Here is a 25,697-nt window from a genome sequence, read left to right on the forward strand (position 1 = left end):
TCTTTCAATTCAACTAAAGTCTCATTGTGAAAAGTTTATCAAGTGTCCAATGTAAGGACCTGGTACACAGAGAAAGCAATAGCTACTTTTATCAACCTAAAAAACACTGGGGCATTCTGAGTTGTGAAGTGGAAGATGCTAAGCCTTCGCTATTTATCTTCATAAGTAAAATGCAATTAGATGAAAATGTCTGTAAGGAAATTCAATTAAACAAAAATCATTCGCTCGGCGTTGACAAACGCGCAGCTTGCTCACTGCAGACACGTCTTTTCCCTTACGGGCCGTTTATCTTTGTGTTTCCCTCTCTCCCCACGCCTGCAGCATACATTCCTACTCCGATCTACTTTGGAGCCGTGATTGACACCACCTGTATGCTCTGGCAGCAGGAATGCGGAGTGCAGGGCTCTTGCTGGGAGTACAACGTGACGTCATTTCGGTTTGTCTACTTTGGCTTGGCGGCCGGCCTCAAGTTTGTTGGCTTTATTTTTATTTTCCTGGCCTGGTACTCCATCAAGTACAAGGAGGACGAAGTGCAGAGGCGGAGGTGCAGAGAATTCCCACTGAGCACTGTGAGCGAGCACGTGGGCGAGCGCGGGGGCCCCAGCAAGGCCGAGAAATACTCTCGGACTACATCATGCCCAGCCTTCAGCACGCAGGGGGAATGCCAGGAAGAAACTGCTCTGCAAAAGGGGCTCCCGTGCACCACACAGACATACGCTGGACCTTTCTCGGAAGCAATAAGTTCCCCGGCTGACCCAGGGCTGGACCAGAGCCTCGCTGCTGCTGCTGCTGCGCCCTAGCGGCCCCGCTGAAGCCCCAGAAGGAAGACGTGAGCCGCTGCTGGACTCGAACCCGGCAAGCTGAGGAACACCTGTGCCTTCTCTCTTTTTCTAACACCTCCACAGACCCAGTCCTCAAACCAACCACGCTCCGTGTACACAGCCACCGCTGACGAGGGCTGGATACCTCAACAGGACTGACGACCTCCCCCCTCTTTTCTCCAGGGAGGAGCTCCTACATGGTCGCCCTGTCTGCTAGGTTCCCCTGATGCTCGCGCGTCCCTCTGGTAGCAGCCTGAGGTCCATGCTTAGCCGTGGGAAAGGCAATATCCACACACATCATGATCATACACTCCACGAAGCTGAGCTTGACCGCCACTTGGCATTTGTAGTCAGTTTTTAGATTTGAGCACAACCGAATTTGCCCCAACTATGCAACTTGTTCAGAAATAGAAAAGTGTGGCGTGTCCCACTGGCTTTCAGAGCGTAAAGCAGATACGTTTTACCTAAGTGGAAGCTGAATGTTCCCTAAAGCACCGTTAATCGCAATTTTAAGCCATAACAGACCTGTCAATCAGGTAGAAAAGTTCGAATGCTTCAAAGAACTGTATCCTGCAATGGAAGGATTTCTTAAGATGTATTTTTCTCTTAGTCTGTTTAATCCATCTTAAGGTAGATCCAGAGGCTGCTGAATCATACATCTGATAGCTTGAATATATAAACTACAGTATTCTTTCATAAGGGGCTTTAAAGCTAGTGTGCTAAACAGTACAGCTAGAAACTGCAATTTGAGATGCACTGCAAGGAAGGGAATGACAGCTTTCTCATCTGAGGAATTCTTTCTGTTCTCATGGGCCACTAAAGCTAGCTAAGATCTGCTACTACTTTGACATTCAAAGTAGTTGATTAAAAAAAAAATTCCCAAGGTAAGATTGAGTTCCAACAAGGGAATTTCCCTTACACCTTTAACACACTGGCAAATGTCTACTGATTTCTTTCTCTCCCCCCCCCCCCCCATATAGAAAGTGGTCATAGTTGCCCTTAGAAAACAAATAATTCAGTCAGGAAAGCTGTACCTAGGATATGAAAATCTCTGCACGGCAGACGGGAGATGTGTCAGCTGAACATGGAATGTGACCACACTTTAAATGATGAACTGTAATGTAAGGCAAGCTAGTCTACCACACTGGATCCTGCGTTCTCCAAGCTAGCATCCTGTCACCGTGTCCTTTGCCTCGCTGTCCTTCCCTAAGTGCCTCTGAGACAGGATAATGCCCTTCCTAAAGGCACATTGGGTCCGTTGGCAGCTGAGGCCTCTGGGCAAACATTTGTGCATCCACAGTTGGTAAATCATGGGATCTGGCTACAGTGGACCAAGATGTCTAATGGACCATAAAATGGTGGCTTTCTGTCAAGGAACTCATGTCAGTGTAAGGCGACCTCAGGAAATGTTTCCTCATCTGGAAGAGAGGTGTCTGGCAGACGGTCCACGATTCAGACATTCTTGGCAGGCCACACAGGTAGAGTTGTGAGTATTCTTAAAACAGTTCCTGAGTGTAGGATTGATTTCCTGTCCATGTAGGAAGCCTACTAGTCACGAGGTTTTTCTGGGTTGGTGCAGATTGTGGAGGAGGCATTTACCCTTAGACTGGGGAATGTCTACTAGAGTGTGCCAGTGCCCAGGTGAAAATAATTTTTCTTTGGCTCCTGAGCTTGGCTTCCATGAAGACTAGGTCATGCTTAGCTATGAGAGATTGTGAATGCTGTGTGTCAGATTTTGACCAGTGTAAGAAACATGAGAAGTTTTCATAAAGTAGTGCAGATTAGCTCACAGTGTACTCTTGGGACTTGGTGATTGTCATCGCCATTCTTTAGAAGGAATAGTGAGTGTTGGTGCTAAGCTATGTAGGTCGTAGAGAGGTGGTGCTTTCTTAATTGCTTCTGTGATAATTAAGGTATTATATAAGAGACTTCTGGTGGAATTGGTCCCGTTTTTTGATGGGCTCACGAACGGTAATTAGAAAGCTTCTGGTCCCTTTCTCCTTGAACTCAGTCCAGCAGTTGCTGACCGGGCACTGGTTATATGTTGATACCCTTCACTGCTCCCATCATTTGGGACGCTGAGGTCAGAACTCAAAGCCGTTGCCCTGGGATGTACAGTACAGGATGCAAATATTGAAATATTAATATCAAGTGGCAGGTGTGTCATTAATGTGCTGGCGGCGACCATCGAGTAAGTCCTGAGAGTCAAGAGGGGATGAAGTCCTGCATTTTATATCAATGAGAGATTGCTCTCTGGAAGTATTGAGCTCTGAATATTGTGTAGCCAGTGAGTATTTCATGGGTATTACCATTCAGCTCTATGTATAGAAGAGGCCTTCTGTGCCTAGTAAACTGCTTGTTTTTCTTGTTGTTGCAGCTCGTACCAGAAACTTTGATTGCTTTCTGAGCATTGACTTTGAATGATTGGTTTTGGCAAAAGGGCAACTTGTCTTGTATCATCTCTTTAAACTAAATTGTGTTGTTCGGCTTTCATACGCAAATGCAATGTGCAGCTCATGGACTTAGAAACTCCCAAGGGCCGAGGGAGGAAGGTGGGAGAGAACCTTCTTTTGATGATTTTTCTTCCTTAGTATGAGGTTCTTGTGTGGTGGAGGTGGAGTTACTGGTTGGCAACAGTCAAAGGTCATTTGGAACACCACGGGGGATGGGGAGAAAGAGAGCATCTGGTGAGACTATTTGCAGAATGGGTTCCCAACATTCAACACCCACTGCACTTCCCGTTCAAGGGTGTGGAGACACGGTTCCTTTCAGTGGTGCAGGACTGAACTCGGGACCTTGCATACGGCCTTAAGCACACGTTCCTTCTCCCCTGAGCAGCACCCCAGCCTTCTCTAGAGAGAATTTTTGTTTGCTTGTTTAAGAAACAGATTTGATCCCTAGGCTCAGGAAGTTAAAGCCGGTTCTTTAGGGTGGCTCAGAGCAGGGAATGAGTAATTTGTTCATTATAAAATAAGTTAACACCTACCACTTTTCATGTATTATTGCTTTTGAAGTTATGGAGACATTCTTCAAAGTAGAGGCATCTCCTTGTATGAAGAGAAGGAACATAGCACATACCCATGACCTGTCCACACTTCATGTTTAACTAGATTTTTCAAAGTGAATGTTATTCATGTAGCCAAGTATAAGACTAAAGTCACTTATGATAACTCACCTCAAATGTTTATAAGTCGAGTTTAACCATGAACACAACCAGTTTTGGTAGTAATTAGGATCTTAGCAGAATTTCCTAAAGTGAGATTTTATGAAGAAAAGGTTAATTCTGATTGGTTGTATCTGAGCTTTGGGGTTTCAGGTGCAGTATTTAATTGTTTTCTCCCGTCAGAAGATGAACATTTCTGCTAACTTGTAGACAGCTGTGGGTTTTCAGATTCCTAGTGAAGATTTGAAAAAAAGCTCCAAGCTACAGGCCCCCCATCTGTCACATCAGTTGACCGTGACAGTAAACTACACCCTCACGCTCTGGGAGGTTCTCAGAAACCCTGTTTCACCAACCATCCAAAATTTCTGTTTGGCCCACAGTTCTATCTCACAGTCTTTGATGAACTTCTAGCCAGAAAATGTCTTCTTTGTCTTGTTTTTGAGGCTGCTCTGTAGAACCCTGTGTGCACCGAGGAACATCACCAGTGTAGAAGGACCCAAAGCCCCCGTGGGAACTCTCCCATGAGCTCCGTAGCAAGGCAAGCATGTGCCTAAGGTGCTAGCTGATAATACCTTGTGACATTGTGTGTGTGTGTGTGTGCATGTGTGTGTCCTAGAACATGAAGGTCATTGTTGTTGCATAGGTACGTGCTAAGTGTTCTACAAAGCAGAAGAAGCCAGCCTTGCTATGTCTGTTCTGCAGACTTGTGAGTAGTCTTCCACGGCCAGGAAGCGGATGGCCGGCAGGTGAAGCTGGTGGCCTGGTGTCTTTAATCACTTCTCTCTTCTGTCATCTCATCCTGACTGCTAGTCTGAGGTCTACTGTACTGTCTCATGCAAAGAAGATGCTGCTGGCGTTGTCTGGCCCAGACTTCCTGCTGTGTTTCAACCAGATCTGTGTGTGTCTGAAGACGTTTAATTTAAGCAGTTCATTTGTGCTCAGCCTTAGGAAGGCCCCATGTGACCAGAAACTCACCTTATTGCTGTTGTTGGCTTTGGCAACATTAACTATCAAATGCCTTGGTGCTAAAGTATTTGTAGATGCACGTTCCTCTCTGAAGTCAGTGTTTCAATGCTCTGGGTTGGGAAACCTGAGGGTTTCCCCTAGAGAACAAGAGCCCCCCACCCCGCCCCCGCCACCTCATTCCCACAGTCCCGAAGCTCCGTACTGCAAAACTGAGAAGTGTGCCGGAGAATCCTTTTCTACGCAAAAGTCGGTGCTTTTGATATTTAGTTTAGCAAGAATAAGCAGATGCTAAAAATAATTTCAGAGAGACAAGAACATATTCAGATAATCTTATTATCGTCTCCAGAAAGTTTCAAGCCCTGTGAGCTGCTCTTTAGCACTGGGTTTGATGGTGTCTTTGACTGGTATTGTCCACTCTATATGTCGAAAGTAAAGAAGCTAATGTTATTGAAAACGAAGGTAATGGTAAGGCCGTTTAAAACTAAACTGAGGAGTAAAACTTGACAACAGGCGTTTGTCTTCAAATATATACCTCTACCCCAAACCCAAACGTTCTCTAGAAGCATGAAGCCAAGGCCAGCCTTTAACTTTGTAGTGTAAGGAATGTGAAACTGTGTCAAACTGGTATTGGGAAATCTGTGGAGTGTGTGTGTGTGTGCGTGTCCGTCTGTGTCTTTCTGCCTGTGTGTCTGTGTCCCTCTCTGTAGAGGCCTGTTTGTGATGAAAGGCTGCTTTGAGTTATAATGTAGAGTTTGACTTTTGTGGTTTTTAGAACAAATATTTATTTAGAGACCTGCTATGGTAAGGGCTGTGTGACCTATTTCTTTATGTTTAATGAAATGATTGTCAAAGGATTAGTAAACCTGGGTTTACAACATCACAAATACTTGATCATTGAGAATTAAGGAGACAAGTTGAAACACATAATAAAGTATGCTGGATTGAAATTTGGTTGTCTCTATATTTGGTGTGGTTGTTGTTGACATGAAGCAATGGCACCATCCTGCCTGTTCTGTGTAGGAGTTATTATGCCTACAGTTTTAGGAGGCCACTGTAGCGAACTTTTTCATCAACTTCCTAAGAGATTTCTTTTAGGTAGTTTATCGTTTATTCAAATTCAACAGACTTTTAGACAGCAGAACACTACCCTCAGTGTGGCGTGGTAGAGAATGCTTGCCCCCTCCTCTCTGGCTTCACGACACTCAGATAGAACTCTTATCCACACTGCAAATCCACCATGGCTGCCCTGCACAAGTCCCTCGGGGCTGGAAGGCCAGAGGCCCAACTCTGAATCTTAACCATGAGGAACTTGGGTTAAAGGAAGAAAATGGTTAACCTGGAAGTCACACTCACTGGCCTGAGTCACCAGATGGAGTCCGGGTTTGCCTAACATCCTGGGCTCCAGGACAGAAGGTGGGAGCAAAGGTTAGCATTTTCTGCCTGCTGCTACCAGAGTTGGTTCTGCTGAATGGTCTGCAAAGGTGCCGGGCTCTTTCCTCTACAAAGTTGCAAATACTGAGAAAGCTTCAAGCAAATGAGTTCCCAAGGTGAGATGATCAAAAACCCTCGGCCAACAAATTAATCAAAAGCCCCACCCCAACCCTGCTTCCAAAGGACAAGCCCACACTTGGTTCCCAAAATAATCTGGAATCAGTCTCTGAAACAAAATTTGTGCTCAGACTTTACCTGCGTAGATAAAGCACTGGAACTTAATGGAAATGTACACATGCCTTAACACTTTCCAGCCTCACATCATCCCGGCATTAGTTCCGGGGCCCATAGGATGCGTCAGTGCACTTTCATGTCATTGGTTTGTCCTTTAGCTCAAACTCTGATGGCTTTGTACTGAGGATATCTGAACTTCCACCAGGTATTTGAGATATGTGAAGTGTCAAATAGTTGCCCTACCTTACTACAGAATGTCAGAGGCCGCTCCTCTTAAGTACCACCCTACCCTGCCCCCTCCCAGCCTCTGCTCATCCCCAGCTGGTGCCCTACTTTAGTCAGACCAAAACTGAGCTTCCACACAGGAGTGAGAACAGGAGCTGTGTCTCTGTGTCCCACACAATTACACTTCACACGCTGGCCTCCAGGTCTACCAAACACTGGGTTTACATTCCTCTCCCGACTCAGTAGTTTTCCCAGTATGCGGCATCTGAAACTTCTGAGTGAGAGGCAGGAGGTGAGAGAGACGGAAACAGCAGCATGAGTCATGGGCTGAAGCCCTGAGCAGATATATTTAGTCGGCTTCGAGCACTGGAAAGATGATTTTCCATCTCGCGCTCCCCCACGCACCTCTCGGCATGCTGGAAGGGTCACAATGGTCCCAAGTGCCTTAGCTGGTGTGTGGGCCAGCACCTGAGCAGCTGGGAGAGCCTTGGTTCCTTCCTGGGCTACAGTCACCAGGAAAACCATTCACACATGAACGAAGGATGCTGCCTCGCTCTGGTGCCAGTGAGTGTGAATGCGGACCAAAACCACTGTCTTCTACTGGGTTTTCTAGCCCTTATACTGGGGAACTTCCCAAACTCAAAGGTTCGGAATCTGTACCCTCCCCCAACCCACAGGCCCAACAAAGCTGGTTCAAGGAACCAGTTTGAATTTAGGAGATTTTAGCAGCGATTCAAAATGGCATTGGTGTGTGCAGAGTAAGGGAATAGGATTTCTCCCTAGTTGCTTACATCTTCTGTAACTTGGACACACACACACAAACACACATGAACACACACACAAACACACATGCACATATACACACGCACACACACACACACACACACACACACACACACACACACACACACACACACGGCTTTAAGAAATGAGCAATAGGAAGGGTTATAGACTTTGATAACTTCATTTCCTTGTCTTAACCCCAGCCCTGGGGCTTTAAGTGTTATTGAAAAAGCGTCGTTTCCTTTGTTTTTTTTTTTGTAAAATTGCCAATGAAGTAGATAGAGATGGTCTCCGTGTCTTCATCACACAAAGTCATGGCAGAGCTGGGACATTACCTGCTCACCTTTGATTTTAAGAGCCAGCCTTTGACACAGCTCCAATTTATGACAGCAGCACAAACCAGCAGAGATCTAAAAGGGCACTCTGGGCCTGCTGCAGGGACTGAGATCTCAGGCACTGAAGAAAGGGCACACTTACTACGGAGCAAGATGCGTTCTTGTCAAACAAAATACATGAGAGCAAACTGGGGTGTCTGGAAGTGAAAGTGTCTTTAGCTGTACTCGAGTGCCACCTAGTGTTCACTGTGAGAAGCACATGCTCTGCTTCTATGCGCCTGACTTCAGAAAATCTAGGACCTTTTGTCTTCTGCAGATACTCAGTCCTTGAACAGGATTTGTTGGGCTTATGAGGTGGGGGATGGGAGGGAGCGTACAGACTTCAAACCTGAGGGCTCAGGACACTTTCTGGTACAAGGACTAGGAGACCCAGTAGAAAGCAGTATTTTTGGTCACATATCAGCTTGATGTCTCTGTTCCCTAACTGCAAGAGTCTAATTTTCAAAGGCCGTTCTCTCTATTTGCGTGTACGGCGTCATGGGTGACTTGACAGCCCAAAACACTGTGCTGGTGAAGTCCTCAGCAACAGCTAGGGAAGGCTAGCTCACTAGTCCAATGAGTGAGGTGACGTACGATGTTTCTTGAGTGTGGGATGGGGTTGGGATTAGGAGAAGCCACAGGTGGCCCTTGGAGGACTACTGTAGTTCCTAACAGCAGCTTTGTGGGTCACTGAGCCCTCGAAGACCCAGGGCAGAGCACATTTAGTTTGGGGATCTTACTTGACATCCAAGATCGCACTATCTACTAACATAAACCTTGCCAACGCCCAACAAAACTTGACTCTGTTGGGAAACTGAACAGGGGCTACACCTGTCCATCCCCCATTTTAGACCAAGATGGCCTCAGGTGCAGTTTCAGAGTGGTGGTAGGTTTTGACTCAGACGCCAACATCTGGTCAGCTGTGCCGACAGCTGGCAGGAGATGCCATCTGGGATGTGTCTTTGAAGGCCACAGATGTTCAGTGGACAGTCAGGGACAAGAAGGAGCGCCTGCTGAGTACTCGCCATTGTTGATCCAAAGCCCTTCTTTGTTCCTGTCAACAACTGTCTTCCAGAGGTTTATGGGCTTAGAGAGCTGTCCCAAGCTTGAAACAATCATAAACAATGGAGTTTAAAATGAACTTATCATGGCTTGCTTGTTTTCTTAGCCGGGTCTCTCAGTCCTGATATTGAGGAAGATCTTGAATGTCTGCTCTTCCTGCCTCCACTTCCAAGTGCTTGGATTGGGGGGTTCTCGCTGCACATCGCTTGCACAACCCTAGACACCCCAAAGTTTGTGTATGTTAGCCACACACCCTGGCGCCTGAGCTATAAACGAGGCTTTATCTAATGGGGTCTCACTATTTTTCTCTCCCCTGACCGTGTGTATGTGCTCCGTGAACGCTTGTACGATGCACACGCGTCTGTTCAAATGGAAGAACCGCTGGTCCTCTTTGGTCCAGGGCAAGCAGGGGCTGGACTAGAGGTCAGCCCAGTCCTTTGTGAGGTCATCTTCACAGATCAAAAGATATCTCTGGGCAGGCGGTCTCTAAGGTCCTCCCATTTCTTGAAGCAGGACTGAAGCTCTGCAGACACACGCCCTTCTCGCATGGGGCACACGGCATAAATTCTGACTGAATATACTGAAGCAGAGTCAGGAAAGGGAGGAGGAGGAGCAGGAGGAAATAATGCTGCAGGGTCATATGTGGAAATCTTAAAGAGGCTGTCAGGAAGGTAGAGTAATAAATGCTGAAGCCTGGAAGGTTGCTGAGGAAAAGCAGAGGCAGAAGGATATCTGGCCAGGGCATACGTATGTACGTACGTGAAACCACACAGTGATTCCCTTTCACACACACAAATCACTTGCGCTATTTCAAAAAAGAAGCATGAGCTAAAGATGCATCTGTGGCCTTCCGAACAAGATGCCCTCAAAACTTTGCTGTAGACGAGGCTGTGTGGATTCCTCAAGGACCAGTGGGCGAGCCTTTGAGTCCTTTGCTATCTCCTCCTTTCTTTCTTTTAGCCTCTAATCTACCCACACATCCCACACACTCTTAATTTCTTATCCGAAGGCCATTTCAAAAGTTAAAAAAAATTTTTTTTAAACAAAAGGATTTGGGATTTGTCAGAATCAAAAATGTGAGCTCTCGGTGGGCGGTTGGGCTTGCCTCAAAGATCATCCTTGCCTCTAAACTCTAAGGTGCCGTCCATGGGCGTGGCTTTTCAATTTTTTCACTACGGTGAAGGTGGAACCTTAGGTCCTTCGCAGGTGTCTCGGGCTGTCTACAGAGATGCTCCGCCTCTTCTTCCTGGACTGCGACGAGGGAAATTCAGAAAGGTCCTAACCGGGGAATGGTCTACAGTGCGTGGTTTCTGGGGGCAGTCTGGCAAGTACACTTCTGAGAATTAGACTCCAGTTAACTTGGAAGTAATGTGTGACCCCAAAAGCTGGCTGAAGTTCAATTTCTCTGAAACGGGTAAAAAGTTTCAACACCTTTTTATTTCCAGAAATGTTGCTTCTAGACTTTCCCGAAGCCAGAATTGTTTTTATAAAAAGTATTACAGAGTATTACATAGGATAAAAAAACGGGGGGAGGGGGCAGGGTATGCTTCCTAATATGTTAATGTCTTTACAAAGCACGTCATTCAGGACCATAAATACGTTTTCTCTGGATTCGGCAGACAACACCCGAATCTGATAAACAGCTAGTGAGGCTCAACAGTGCACCGACACTATGACTGAAGACTTAAGGTTAGCAAGGACTCAACGGGACCACGGGGCATTTTCTCGAAAAGTGTTTACTTTAAACACTTAAAGAAAAATATAACTTATCTACACGTCTGAATTATCTAAGAGGAAAGAACAAAGCCTCCGTCAAATTAGATAACAACAGCAAGACCTTGTGAAGCTGAAGACGACGTGGAGACGTCTGGATGAGGTAATCCTTCCACAGGTCTCTAGAAGTCCAAAAGAAACGGGGTGAGCTCAAGAAGACAGGTTTCCACAAGCAGTTTTGAACCATGTCTTTTAGAAAACCAGAGCTTGGAGATAGTTTTAAAAATATTCATGTAACACCATGTTTATGGAGTTAGCCCTTCACTCTGGGGCACTTCAATTTTACAGCATTTGTGATTTTAGTTTATTAAAATTGTCTTATAGAAAGATAACACTATACCTATCTTCCCAATGCTTAGGTCATTGATAAAACCGGGGGGGGGGGGGGAAGGGGAAGATAGGAATTAAACAGCCTTTGTCCTGTTCCTTCTTTCAAGAGGGCAACTGCGCATGAGCAGGGTGAACATCTATCTAGCAAGCACAGAAAGAGCAGGTCATTCTTACTTTCTTTATTGCTTATTCCCTCAGGATTTATTTTCTTTACCACCAAAATTGTGAGCCATGCCTTTCTGCTAAACGAGTTTAGCACGTCAAGGTAAGATACATGCAATGCTTTCCGGGAAAAGGCGTACGTTAAACAATATGTGATCCATACTGTGTGTCCTTGCTGGGGGGGGGGGGGGCTGTGGGTATCTATTCCTTTGTCCTGTCTAGGACAAAGCATGTGACTCTGATGAGCCCGTTTAAAAGAAACATACTAACACTACCAACCAAGCAGACACAATATTCCAAACTCAAAGTGCAAAGTCACTGAACCAAAGATGATGATGTTGGAAAATTCCAGTGGTTAGAAACAAACTCAAACTTCATTATGCAGGCAGGAAAGGTGTGTTGACAGATTCACCAAGGGCATCAAGCTTTTCAAACTTACAAAGGCACAATTCTAGCCATTTTGACTGGATAGACTTTATATACTCATGTCCCTACAATATTCAAAAGATAATACTGTTTTAGTACCAAAAACAAAGCATCAAAACAGGAAATGCGCCCCGCCCCTCCCTTCTTTGTAAAAATGGTGAATTACAATGAGTCTGTGTGTGAGCGTCACCCGCACATGCGCACATGAATTTCTACTGTGCAAGTGTACCCGGGGGAGCTCAGGATGTCGGGGGTCATGATTGCCACCACTAATTTACTCATGGAAACATGGAAAGAAATATTATGCCAGGCAACATTTAATCTAAGCAGAGGTGACCGGAGGGGAGGCGCTGCCTTCGATATTTGATAGCCATTTCTTGGTATCATTCCCCTCCATGTTGGTCAACATTCTCTCCGTGTGGCCGGGGGGCTGCTCCACGCGGGACACATCGAACGCCCGATGAACGGGGGTTCTGTCAGAGTGAACGAGAGGATGCAGTTGATCTTCAAAAGCATCCTCCTCTGGTTCCACATCCTGGGAATGCTTTTGTTGGTGCTGACTGGTGAGCTGCAGCCCGAGAGGAGACCGGAGCAGCAGCTCGGTCAGACCATTGCCACTGACGTCGCCTTCAGGAGGACGCCTCTCCTCCCATCCTAACTGCTTCTCAGTTTCTCTCCAGTGTTCAGAATTCAAACGATTCACTTCTGGAATGTCGTTGTTCCGTTCACGGTTTCTCTCTGGACTCAGCGTTGGTCTGTTCGGATGCAGGGTTTGGAGGTTGGCTGGCAAGGTCAAAGGAGGGGTTTCCCGAACCACGTGACTCGGGTCATCGCCTGACTCTGCGGAAGCCATCTCCGCTGGCACCAAGAACTCAGCAGAGGTGACAGTTGGAGTCCCACTTGCTTTGTTTGGATCAGGGTGACTGTTCAGCAGTGCAAAGGCCCTGTGGACAGCCCTCAGGTAATTAGTCCAGTCCTCCGGACTCAGGCTAGGGTTAGATCTGTACTCTTTGATGTCCTTCGCACCGGATAACTCCTCCAGGCCTTGCCAGTTGGTGTCTGAAGTGACACTGGACTGACTAACCTTCCCATCCATCCCATAATTGTCCTCTGTGAGAAGAGAAACCAAGGGACCTCGTTAGTGTAACGAAACATTTTTGAGCCATCCTAGTGAGCAATGTAAACTATTCTACGGATTCGTTTGAAACAGTGAAAAGTGTCCTCGCCTAGTATTTGACTGTTGACAAGTGGTCTTTGAATGAAGAGGTGACAGAGAACGATGGAAGTCTGAAAAGAGGGGGGCCAGGGGTGTAGGCGAGTTGGTGAAGCGTGGCACCCCATGCACAAAAGCCTGGGTTTGACGCTGGAGCACGGAAAGCTGTGATACACGTGATCACTGTACCCAGGGGTCGAGGCAGGAGGATGAGAGACTCAAGACCACCTTTGGCTACACAGAGGGTGTCTGGTGTAGAAACGGGAATGGTACTGCTCTGCCTAGCTTGTTCCCAGGGTTGCTAAGCTGCTCGGTGTGACAAGTCACAGACAGAGCCATTTATACACATTGGGTTCCAAGTCACAGATCGACTGCGGGATATTTTCATTTGATAGGCCAATTCTCAGTGCAGTATCATTATTTTTATGTCTCGGCATTTGGTACAAAAGCAAATCTTAAGTTCTGCAAGTGAGCTGCTCAGAAATGTCTCTTCATATCCATGGTCCCAGGAAACCTTTGTGTGAGCAGGTTGTACAGGGCACAGGGCACACTGGGCTTTCTTTCTGACAGTACAACACGAATTCCTCATAAAGCAAATGCAGCAAGTCGGTAAGACTATACAAAAGTCACACCTTTGATGAAACCATAAGGGAGATGTCTGTGATCTTCAGGTCACCTGCAAGCTAGAACAAAGACTAGATTCCAGACCCACGCTCTGGTACCAGCCCTTGGGAAAATGTAGGAGAGAGAAGTGGAGACAAGGCTAAGGTTGATTTGAAGTGGCCTGGGAGGAAATGCCACACTGTCCAGAGTCCCGGTGAGTCATGGTGGGTACTGGAAGAGATTCAAGTTGGTAATCACTGTCAAGATGCTCTAGAGATAAAGACATCAAGAAGAGGAGGACACTTCCAGAAAGTGGGTGGGGGAGGAAGAGGGGAGTAAAGGGAAGACATTTCAGTCCATGGGAGGGCCCATGACTTCCCAACTCTATCCCTTAGTAAGTCAATGGCAAGATTATATTATATTGGGTTATACTAACAGGAAAGACAACCTCCCCAACCCAGAAATCTTGTAAAATCTCCAAACTAATGAGATAAAAGCAAACTAGAACCTACACAAAATTACTCCAAAAGAAAACATGCAACAGGATCTTAAAAAGCGTATTCCCGATGAAGATGCGCCCTCCCCCCAACGACCATAAACTGACAGAACCCACAGAGTGGCCGTGCTGGGTGATCAGGCATTGAGGGCGTGAGACCGTCTGCAGTAAGAAAATCAAGTTGGTAGCAAGAATCCCATGGCCAGTCAAGGCTTTTCTTCAGGTCCCAAGGCTGCAGGAAGAGTTTGAAACCAGGAGGAAACAGGGTGACTATTTGAAAGGAAGGGAACCCAGGCCAGGTGTCAGAGAGGGGGAGAGGAGCAATTATCTTCATGACGAAGACAGCACAGAAGATGAAAGGTGACGTCCATGGACATGTAATACAAGAAGCCCCTCACCCGAGACAGTTCAGACTTCAGAATAAGCAAGGGTGCTCACTGGAGCATTGTTGGAGCCACTAAGAGACCTTTAGGTGTGCCCCCTTGAGGGACGAGCTATGTGCATGACATGAGAAGACAGGGCAGGGGTTGGACCACTGGAGATGGTCCAAATCTAAAGTGTTCCCAGGGCAAGAAGGCCTTATGCACAGCTGGTAGGCAAACTAAAGGAATCAAGGTGTCTCATGGGTCTGGACAGAAACAGACCTTCGGTACTGAGCTTCTTCTAGTCCTACAGGTACATGAAATGTTCAAAGTATCAAAGATTTGAAACAGAAAACACTGTGCTGTTGAGATATAGAATTTCCCAACCAGGGAAACTTTCAGGATGTGCAGTTATTTCTTTTTTGTTTGTTTTAGTTTTCAAGAATGAAACAAAACCCTGTTTTTTCGAGACCCGGGTTCCCAGTTCTCCGTAGTCAGGCTGGCCTTAGACCCACAGAGCTCCGCTGTGGAGAACTGGGATTAAAGACTTGCTTCACACCAGGTGCTACTACACATTTTAAATGGAAACATTGTATCAAATGGACACAGCCTACAGCAGCGCGTATTCAGAGTCCCAGTTCCAGAAGCTTGAGAAGTTAATGCCTCTGCTGTGGGAGGCACTGAGAGAAGACAATGGCCTGAATGCTTACACACCATCACAGGAGGCTAAAAGAGGGTCCCCACTGGGTGGCTTTCAAGCTAAGTAGCAGGAAAAGATGCTAGGGCAACTGTGCAGTTCCTCAGGTTGCCTCAGCCTTCTCTTCATCGAGGCCTTCCAGATGCAAATGCTTCATCACTGCTCAGGAAGCTACTCACTGAAGCTGAAACAGAGCTGCTTCCACCAAAGAAGCCGTTACTAAAAACCACTCAGTAAGGAAGCATCTGGTCCATATGGTTTCTCGGGAAGATGCTGCCCACCTACAGCGCTGATGCTTCCAAACTGTCCCAGGAAACAGAAAGGAGGAGAAAACATTTGAAGCCAGTATAACAGAGTACAGTAAGGCAGGACAACGGCTCCCCTCACCCTCAGCGATGTCCATATCTAAATCTGCAGAAGCCGTGGGCACTGCTTTAAGAGACAAAAGTGTGCAATGTCTAGGTGAAGCCAAGATAATCCCTGGGGTCCTTCTGGAAGGGGAGGGAGGTAGCAAGCAGGAGAAATGACTCTGGAATGCACAGGAGAGGGACGGAGGCAGAGAGGGAAAGAACAGATATGTTTGTGGCTGGTTTCCAAGATGAGGCAGTAGATGAGAAATGGATGTAGCCACCTAAACCAGAACGGGCAAAGAAACAGGTTTCTGAAGCCCCGAGTAAATGAATGAATGAAAACCTACTAATACCCCAATCTGAGGCCAGGGAGAGTCATTTTAGCCTTCTTGTCTCTAGCAACGCAAGAGAATAAATGCATGCTGCCTGGTGATGTGGCAGTAAATTGCTATAGCAACCCTAAGAAACTAACGCCATATTTGAAGCCAGGCAGAAGGATGGCTATAGGCAGACATTGCTGATGAATACAAGTCCCGTATAACTACGAGGGAAGAGTTCCATGTTATACTAGAAAAGCATGCAAAGCCACCCAAAAGAATTCAGTCTGGGAATAAAAGGTTTGTCCTGTTGTGATTTGGTCTGTGTATTAAAATGCTAAATTCTGTATCCCAAGATCTAGTTGCCCCAAGACAAGCGAATTCCCTCATATGCTGGTTAAAAACAAAATAAACACACACACACACACACACACACACACACAGGCACACACACACACACACACACACACACACACACACACCCCTATTGGTTATATGCCTGCATTTAAAAACTATTGGTTAAATAAAAATGTCTATAGCTAATTACTGGAGGGATTAGAGGTAGGCGGGTTCTCAGTTACCTGGCTGGGGTGGAGGGTTGGAACAATGAGGAAGGAAAAAGGAAAGAGAGAAGGAGCCCAGAGAAGATAGGAACCAGCAACATGTGCCCAAGTGAAATGCTCTTCCAGAAAACCAGACTGCTGGAAAAGAAATGACCCAGGAGGATCAAAGAGCAAGTTTTTCGGGTAAACAGTTAGAGAAGTAGCAGTCCAGTAGTTAGAAAAGCAGATTAGGGGTTCCCTTCAGTAATCCCTAAAGTCACATAAATAATAACCCATAGTCTGAGTCTCACTGTTTTGTAAGCCAGACCGGGATTAAGTTTAAATGCAATTTTCTATGTTGTCTTATCTTTTACCCTATGTATTAATGTAACTTATTCGTAGATTTACAGAGAAAAATTATCTGAGCCTGACAATTTCAATTTGCAACGGTATGAACATTAGCACGAAGATGGTTTATACAACTTGGTCTCAGAGTTTATCTGTCTCCCAGTGGGATACCCTAAAAGCACCTTGTTAGGGTCAAGGACAGAGTAAAATCATACCGGAGAAAACTGAGGCACAGACAGCTCTGTAGCTAATGTGCACACCTCAAGCCCAGATCTCATGTCTGCTCTCCAGACCCTTCAAAAAAAAGTACCCAGAAATGGCTGCTTCTGAATGTTGAATGGCAAAAATATAAGATGACACTGGACATATTTCAAGGCATCAAGCAGTGGGGTATTCAAGAACAACAGGGAACCTTCCAGAACCACACCAGAGAGATCTTAAAGGGATACCAGTGACCCATCCAGGAGAGAAAAAGAATATCTAGAGGGAAAGGAGCATTGCTCTACCCTCACACAGATGGCTATGGAGTGAGGACGACAACCAGTTCTTCATAGCAGAACATGACTTGAGAAATTCGGGAAGAATGATGGAGCTGGGAGAAACAGCTGTGGTGTTAATAATGAATAACAGAAGGCTGGAGTGGGGCTCGGTGATAGAGGGCTCGCTCCAACACCAGACTAAACCAGACAAGCACGGTGAGTGATCAGGTGAGAAAATCACAACTGCCGGCAGAACCCAGTAGGCTGACCACATCATTGATGCAGACCAGAAACTGTAGAGTGTGCTAGCCGGGCAAACAAGGCCTTAGCCAAAAAGCAAGGATCCAGAGACGGTATCCCAAGGCACATACAACACTGTTTATAACAGACCTGTCCCAAACAGATGACTCCCATCTTGCCTTGAGAACCCAGGACTGGCGTCAAGTTGAGAGGCATTTTAGGAATCGCCTGGTTGGTGGCTTACAGAATGCCATGACAGGCCAATCACAAAGAGTTGAGAAACTTTTCTGGTTGAGGAAAGGCGACAATTTATGTGATGTATGATTCGGGATTGAATCCCAGAGCAGAAAGGAGACACTATGAACATGACCTTATGGAAACATTTGGCAACACGTGGCCCCCGACGTGGGATTAGTTGATGGCACTGGCTGACATCATAGATGGCCTGCTTTCTCTTACTGTTTGTATGAGGAAGAGAAAAGGAGAGATCAGAGAGAACAGTGTCAAATGTCTCGGAGCTATTCCAATAACAGCCTTTCTGCAAATGCCAAATTATACGAAGACAGAATATTTGAAAGTTACTAGACATTAGGGGAGGGGATGTATCCTGGTTGCTGGAGTGCTGGTCTAGTAGAGATAGGAGCCCCCGGGTTCAATGTCCAGCATCGTATATAAACACATAGGGTGTGGTGGTATATGCCCATAATCTTAGCACTTAGGAGAAGAAATAGGGTCAGAAATGCAATGTAGTCTTCTGGGATTGCTGATTAATGAGTTCAAAGTTTGGGGTACGGGTGCTCATCACCTGTGTCCTGGCCCCTGACACCTCTCAGCACACAAAACCACTTTTCTATTGGGCTGTTTATTTAGAGAGCAATTACGTGGCTGGCTTCATTCTGAAAAGTAAATCTTTAGATTAAATGTAAAGGGTTTCAAGTTACAGATAAGTGTCGCCCCATCCTGGAAACAAGAAGGTCATGAAACCACTAAGAGAATTTCCCAAATACGCCCAGGTTTTAAGCCGAGTCACCAGCTTTTCCAGATGACACTTGTAAAATATTTCAGTTTATGTTTAAGATTGAGTACCACACACTGTTCCCTCTCACAGCCTGCTTCATTCATGCAAGTTGCTTTGCATCCTGTATTTTCTTTACTAGCAAATGCTGTCCCTCCCTGGAGCTTGTAACACTGCAAGCACACACACAGCATGGATGTAGGCAGCCAGGCATTACCATGGAGATGAACAATGATGTCACCCACAACTATCCTCACCGCTAGCAATTGCCCAGTGTGAACAGAGTTCTCATGGCCAAGGGTGGATCTTACTTCGGTCTGTGGCCTAGAGTATTCAGTGAAAAGGACCAGGCAGCTGACCTGTACTATAAAGCTGCCATGAACTTCTCAGCAGCCCTGAAGCCACTGGGCTCTTAGCCACGTTGCCAAAACTTCTTGGACATATCACAGCATGGCAGCAGAAGTGATGTTCATGCACCAAGGGAAAAAGAAACTTCCTACCACAACTGCTGATTTCTTACCCACGCTGCCTCACAGTTAGAGCTTATGCCTTTGACGAGAATGTCGGTATTGCAAGGCACCCGGATCACACCTCTCACCTCCACCACGCTCCCCGGCTAGCCTGTCACCTACTTCCCTTTAGAAGCAGCTCATTGCTTCAGGGATGCTAAATGGCATCAGGAAAGGTGGCAGAGAGACAGACAACAAAGCCAGGATACTGGGGCCATTTTACGGTCATTCCTCTATCCTCCATCTGCCCCCACAGCACACCATGCTCCTCTTTTCCTTCTTTTGCTTCTCTGTGGAGGTATCAGTGTGGATAGCGGCAAATAATTCACACTGCTTTAGGTAGGAAGTGGCATCCTAAGTGAGCTCGTTGACGGGACTTTTGGACACAGCAAAGCATCAATGTTCCTTTAGCACTGACGGTGATGACAGTATCCCCCTTCCCCGTCCCCAAACTGACACATTTCAGATAAATTCTGAGCCAAGGCTCAGGATAGGAAAACAGCAATGGCTGACATTTCTGGACGATCAGTGGACAAGCTTTCAGGTGTGTGGCCTCCTCCGTGTGGGAGAGAAGGATGAGGGTTGAAGGGGTAAAGATCGCAAGATGAGGGTTATGCATGAGGTTTTGTGGGTCTCCACTCCGTTCCGGTGTATTCTGGGAACTTCCGGTCTGACCCGGAACATCCTGTACCTAAGCCCTGGCACCCTCTATCTGCGCCCCTCACCCTACCCCCCGGGTGCTCCCTATGTCCATTGCTTTTGCCACCAAAGTTGTCTAATGACTCTTAACAAGGAAATTCTTTGTTCTTTCTGACTTCGGCTTCTGAGTGTTCTTAAAATTTCCCTTAGTTCCTTTGAAACATATTTGCAATATTCTTAAATGGGGAAAAAATTATCCCCCACTTAGTCCCATGCAACCCCAGCCCCTGTGCCCAACGGTGTAAACAAACAAATAAACAAATAAACAAATGAAAAGGAAAATCCCGTCGTCCCAGAGGCCACGCCCCCTTTCCAGTCACGGCATTCCTTGCTTCAGAGCATCATTTGACAGACAAGCAAACGGGCATGCGCAGGAGAGAGTCCATGCTCAGCTATCTCATGGGGACAGATGCATTGACTGACAGCTGACTGACGGGCCAGGAGCCAGGGACTCGGTGGGAAGGAGGTCACTGTTAGAACACACATGCACCACGGCCTATGCTCTGTGCAAGATGGCAAGGAACAGAAGCTAGTCGAAACGATGGATCATGCAATTATGGGAAAGAAGGTGCTGGAAATTAAAACAAAAACATGTGAATACCTGTGCGGGTCATAGTTTCCTCCTTCTTTAGTTCCTGACATAAGGAAATACAAGAGGAATTGGTTAGCTTTAGAACTCACAGAACTTTCACTACGCAGTTTCCACGAATACAATTAAATCCCTGGAAAGAAACAGGCTTGTGTTAAATACAGGCAGCATAGAAATCCAATGGAGACAGTCTTTTATTTACTAGTCTCAGAAGGACTGAGTTCTGAGAATAAAAAGGTTTAAATCAAAATTGTAAAAAGACAGTGTCTGGCATCAATGTGAGAAGAGGCCTTTGGTCTGGTGAGGGCGCATTTTCCCAGTGTATGGGAAGCCAAGATGATGAGGTGGGGAGGGGTAGTGGGAGGGGCAGCACCTTCATGGAGACAAGTGGAGGGGGAGGAGGGATGGGAGTGGGCTAGGGGAAGGGAATAACATTTGAAGTGTAAATACAGAGAGCATCTAATAAAAAAAAATTTAATTGTAAAAAAGAAAAAAAAATTGGATTACAACGAGAAAGCAGAAGAGAAAAGTGTTTTCAGAAGTTCATGTAATTCTGCATACATTGTAAATTTTGAGAGGAGACCATAGTGCAAACATGGTAGAAGTCCCTTGTCTTGTGCAGGTGTGCAGATGAGGGTGGAGGGGTAGACGGAGGGCACTGTGTGTCCACCCCTTAACCATGACAGGAAGAGCTTCTGCCATCCCTGGGACTGTTCAGGACATGGCAAGGGCTCATCTAAGCCTCCACCTCACCTTCCATAGATGCTTCTGTCAAAACTGAGGCTTTCTGAGAGAATTCACAGACACATGTAAGACACTGGAGGGACACAGCCAGTCTCTCAGGAATTTCATTTCCCTGTGACTGTACCCAGAGGGAGAGACTTCGAGATCAAACTATGTTTGGACCTGCTTACAGAGCTCCTCCTAGACATATAGTTCAAGTACCCTAAACTATACACTCATACATGGAAATGTTTCAAATGGAGGAATATCAATGAAACAAAGAATTTTCTAAAGGAAGTCATGTTTTTTCCTTACCAACGTCAAGGCCCTTGGGTCTCGGGTTACACTGTTTGTACCCTTGGCAGCTTCGGAGCTCCATCAGCTGGATGTGGAGCTGATTTAAGATACCCCGTTCTACTGTGTGCACTGTATTTGTGAGCTGTGGATAAAGGAGACAGGGTATGGGATGTCAGTGCGCGTCTGCGTATCTCGTCCCCAACCACCCCCCACATCTAGCAAAACATATTGTCTCACTTGATAAGGGTCCGTATTCATGTCAAAATACTCCAGAAAGCCAGTGGCGAACTCGCAGAACAGGAAATTGTGCGTCTCGTTAACGGTACGCAAACACCAGTAGGTGTTGTTGTTGGAACTTGTGCATGCACAGAAAGATCCCACTGTTGGAGAAGAGAGAGAAGGGAAGAATGAAAGGCCTCACAGGCTAGGCCAGTATTTCCCCAGCAGCTTCACGGTGTCTGTCTTCTGAGTGCTGTGGTCGACTGTCACAGACAGGCACAGCCTTTCCTTCAAGCAAACTAGCCGTGGAATCTGAAAACGCAAGGGGTTCATACCGGCTGAAGAACCAGGCTAAGCCTTAGCCACCAAGGAAGTTTCCTTTCTCAACTCTTGAAGGTAGTGGCCTCCAAAATGGAACAAATGGCTGGAGTATGGGAGAACAGTACTAGAGTTTTTATTTATGGTTGATTTTTATCTTTTCTCGAAGAGAAAACCATGGTTGTTTCATTAAGCAACAGAATTAATGCCTTTGCTCTGTTTCAGGGTCACACAGCCAGGGTCAATCTTACATAGGGCTGGAGCCCAACTTGACAGAAATGGAGAGAATGTCACATGCAATTACAGAAGCCCCTCCAGCACCGTGGAGAAAGGACTCTCCGCATGTCGTTCATAACTTACGTTCCTCCTATTAGTTCATACTTACATGTTAAAACCCCAGCAACATAAAACTTCTAACCCATGTAGAAATGTACAAATCAATAATTTAAATGGGCCTCGAGCTTGTTTTATAAACAATATGAATATAATAACTTCTGATGGCTCTGCACAAAGAACTGATAATTCTCAAGGGTATTAGAAATTTAACAGTGTAACTTCAATAAACGGCTGTTCAGTTAATAAAGGTATTAACACTGAAGATCACGGAGATAACCATCACATCCTTGCATCCTTCGGTGCCCGGCAGTGTACGCTGTGGGCCCAAGACGTGAAAAGGAGCCTTTTATGACCTCCAAATTAAAATGAAAACGACTCTTAAGATGGTTTTACTATTACCAGTTAGGTTTTTTTTTTTTTTTTTAAATAATACATAGGTCAAGTTAGTATAATAGTATAAGAAGAGCCAATTAAATATGGTCAGTGTGTTCCATTTGTGTAACTTGTGGGCAAATAATAAAAAGGACAGACATTCAGATCTCAGCACCCGTATAAAAAAGTGGGCACCTCCCAACCAAATTCTCTAACTGCAGTTCCGTGTACCAGTGCCCTACTCTGGCTCTATAATACATGCATTCAGACAGAGAGACAGACACAGAGAACAACAGAAACATGTGCGCGCGCGCGCACACACACACACACACACACACACACACACACACACACACACGAATATAATTTAAATGTTTTAATTGAGAAGGAGAAAACAGCAGAACAGGACTGGAACACACCATGTGGGTCTTTCCTACACTCGCTGGTGTGTTTCTTTTTAGGAGGGAACAAGACATCACCAGGAGGTCATTCTGACTCCCTGAGGATGGTTTGCAGAGATGAGAGGATGTGGGAGACCACACAGGTGGTTTGTTGGCTGGGGTGTTGGCTTAGGCAAAAATTGTGGCAGCCGACCTTCTAAAAAGCTGTAAGTCATCCTGCCTCATTCTTCAGGGGTTTTCCAGTCCTGGCGTATCACATTGGTTCCTTCCGTGTGACATCGCCACCAGCTTCGCTCCTACCTCACGACCCCCGCTCACCCGCTCACTCTGCTGGGATGCTGATCTGCTCTGTCTGGACAGTGTTCCTGTAACTCTCTAGGTTCCAGCTCACTTGTCACCTTTTCAAAGACACCCATCACTGCAGCTCGGGTACAAATGTCCCCCGAGGCCCCGCAGCAGTGTCTGAGCTTGGACCTTCCAGGAGGTCTGACGTTGGCACATGAGTCGGACGAGGACCGCAGGGCTGTGCCTTCCTTTTATCTCTCTGCTTCCAAGGCATCGTGAAGGATAGATTTCTCTATCATGTGCTTCTTCTGTGATGCCCCACCACAAGGCCAAAAGTAAGACAACCCATCGGCCAAACGGAAACTAAAATTCTGGGCAGAAATGAGTGTTTTGCTCTTTTAGGTTGACGACATCATGTATTTTGTCACAGTGGTGGAAAGATCTCTCTCTCTCTCTCTCTCTCTCTCTCTCTCATACACACACACACACACACACACACACACACACACACACACACATTCCTTATCTCTAAAAAGTCCCCATGGGAACTTTATTTCATTCCATGGCAACAAAGTGTGATTACGTCCGGCAGCCCATTTGCTCTCTTACTTTCCCTTCTCCCTGGAATTAAAGTGTAATAAGGACAGACCCCTCCTACCCGAAATAGAAAAGTGTCTAGGGATTTCCAAACTCCATTGCAGGAGCCACATTAAAGGCTGTATGCTATGAGTAAGACTCACTGGGCCACACACAGGTGTGACTGTGAGCACACATGTACACTCAGACACAAGTCACGCAGCGGCAGGACTGAGAGGCACAAGCTGCCCAGGACTGGCCCTTCATGTTCTATTGGATGATCTGGGGAACCCCATAGGCTCGAGAAGCTTCTCCACTGACCCTCACAAGGTTGGGGGGTTTTATCTGTGCTCCTGGCAAGCCTGCAGTGGGGCGGTGTGGCCTGCTGGAGCCTAGGGCATGCACGCTTCCTTCACTGCTCAGAGAACATCATGTAGAGACCAGAGAAAGCAAATGTACTCTTTTCAAAATGGCGCAACTAAGTCTCTATCCCATGCTGTTCAAAACAAAGGAGAATAGTTGTGTGGACTCCATGGTCTTCCATCAACGGGGACCAGGATAAGGAGGGTGTGGGCTCTGGGTTTACCAGATGCTTACTGTTTTTATTCCTTTGAAGATAGATGCATTAGAATCAATTCAGGAGATGGATCTGGGGGAAAGGGCAGATGAAGGGGAGAGATGGGGGTGGGGAAGAGAGAGGAACCTGTAGTCAGAATGTAATATATGAGACAGAAGAAATCAAAAAGGAAAAGAGAATTGAAGCAGAAACCAATCTTTTTGGAACAAAAATGGCCTGGGCATTTAGTCTATCGACCTAACAGGTTCATTGGGTAGAATCTTCCTCAGGAAGCCTCTGTGTGAAACCTCAAGGAGACGCTTGGTTATCTTTAAATGAAAATATCAACATTTCTAGGAATAAAAGCCAGGCTACCTTAACCCTAGCATTTGGGAGGTGGGGGCAAGAGGACTGCAAATAGGAGGCCAGCCAGGGTTTCATAGTTCAAGCCAGCTTGGGATACACACAGAGACCATATTGCTAACAGTGAGAACAAAGGGCTGGAAAGATGGCTCAGTGGTTAGAGCACTGACCGCTCTTCCAGAGGTCCTGAGTTCAAATCCCAGCAACCACATGGTGGCTCACAGCCATCTGTAAAGTCATCCGATGCCCTCGTCTGGTGTGTCTGAAGACAGCCAACAGTGAACTCATATACATAAATAAATTTTTAACAAATCAGAGCAAAAATTAAAACAAACAAACCCAATCAAAACCAAAAACCAAATCAAACCAAACCAAACAAACCCCCAAAGTTTTTTTCCCCCTAGCAAAATGCTTCAGGCATAGAATGTGGTGTTTCCCATTTGGATCCCCCTGGATTGACTGGTTTATCTGTGGGTTCTCAACCTACATTAGAACAGCAGGAGTTCTCCGCACTCCAGTGAGGGTAAACCCCTGGGAGACTTACAGTTCCAGAATGGGGCGGTCTGCCAGTGGTTGTTGTCATGGGTGAAGCAGGTGAGGCCGGGCAGGCTGCACTCCTCCCCCTTCCTCTGACGTTTCTTCTCCTTCCTCTCCTTCTTCCTCCGACGATGCTCCTTGAAGAGCTGCAGTTTGCTGTCCACCTCCTGGGCAGCAGCCTCCCTAGACCAAGATGAGGAACGTTTTGTCAAGACCAGAAAGCACTTTATAAGAAGTGGGATTGTTGTCCGGAGCCTTGCATAGACACATGAGCACGGGAGGTCTCTGCTTTTTCCCAGAGGGCTTCAAATACAGCCAGTGTCCCGGAGGCGAACCCACCCAGTGACAGTGTTCCTAGAACCATTAAACCTAATGGTTACTTGTTCTGAGCCCGCGATGGAAATAAAAGTTAGCAGGGAGGAGTCAGTGCATCTTGCCAGCCACAACCTTTGGACAAATGATGTCCTCTCCCGATAGCTCAGTCCATATCAAACGGCCATGGACT

General features: G+C 46.3%; 2 protein-coding genes across 6 annotated transcripts in view; one reads left to right on the forward strand and one right to left on the reverse strand.

The window, feature by feature from the left end:
• SLCO5A1 (solute carrier organic anion transporter family member 5A1) overlaps window positions 1-5,884 on the forward strand; it is a 110,428-nt gene extending 104,544 nt beyond the window's left edge. For all 3 annotated transcript variants that reach the window (XM_080938638.1, XM_080938640.1, XM_080938639.1), the window contains one exon: window positions 322-5,884. In XM_080938638.1, the coding sequence (XP_080794764.1) occupies window positions 322-800 (479 nt within the window). In that variant the 3' untranslated portion in view covers window positions 801-5,884. The remainder of the gene's footprint in view (window positions 1-321) is intronic.
• Window positions 5,885-10,516: 4,632 nt separating this feature from the next.
• Window positions 10,517-25,697, reverse strand: part of SULF1 (sulfatase 1) — a 142,951-nt gene continuing 127,770 nt past the window's right edge. For 2 of the 3 annotated variants that reach the window (XM_080938578.1, XM_080938579.1), the window contains exons 18-21: window positions 25,200-25,375; window positions 21,467-21,609; window positions 21,248-21,371; window positions 10,517-12,860 (exon numbers count right to left, since the gene is read on the reverse strand). In XM_080938578.1, coding sequence (XP_080794704.1) covers window positions 12,073-12,860; window positions 21,248-21,371; window positions 21,467-21,609; window positions 25,200-25,375 — 1,231 coding nt within the window. In that variant the 3' untranslated portion in view covers window positions 10,517-12,072. Of the gene's footprint in view, window positions 12,861-20,221; window positions 20,256-21,247; window positions 21,372-21,466; window positions 21,610-25,199; window positions 25,376-25,697 lie in introns of all 3 variants that reach the window. The other variant, XM_080938580.1, reaches the window with a different exon arrangement.

Source organism: Micromys minutus, assembly GCF_963924665.1.
Source record: "Micromys minutus genome assembly, chromosome: 26".
In the NCBI taxonomy this organism is placed as follows: domain Eukaryota; kingdom Metazoa; phylum Chordata; class Mammalia; order Rodentia; family Muridae; genus Micromys; species Micromys minutus.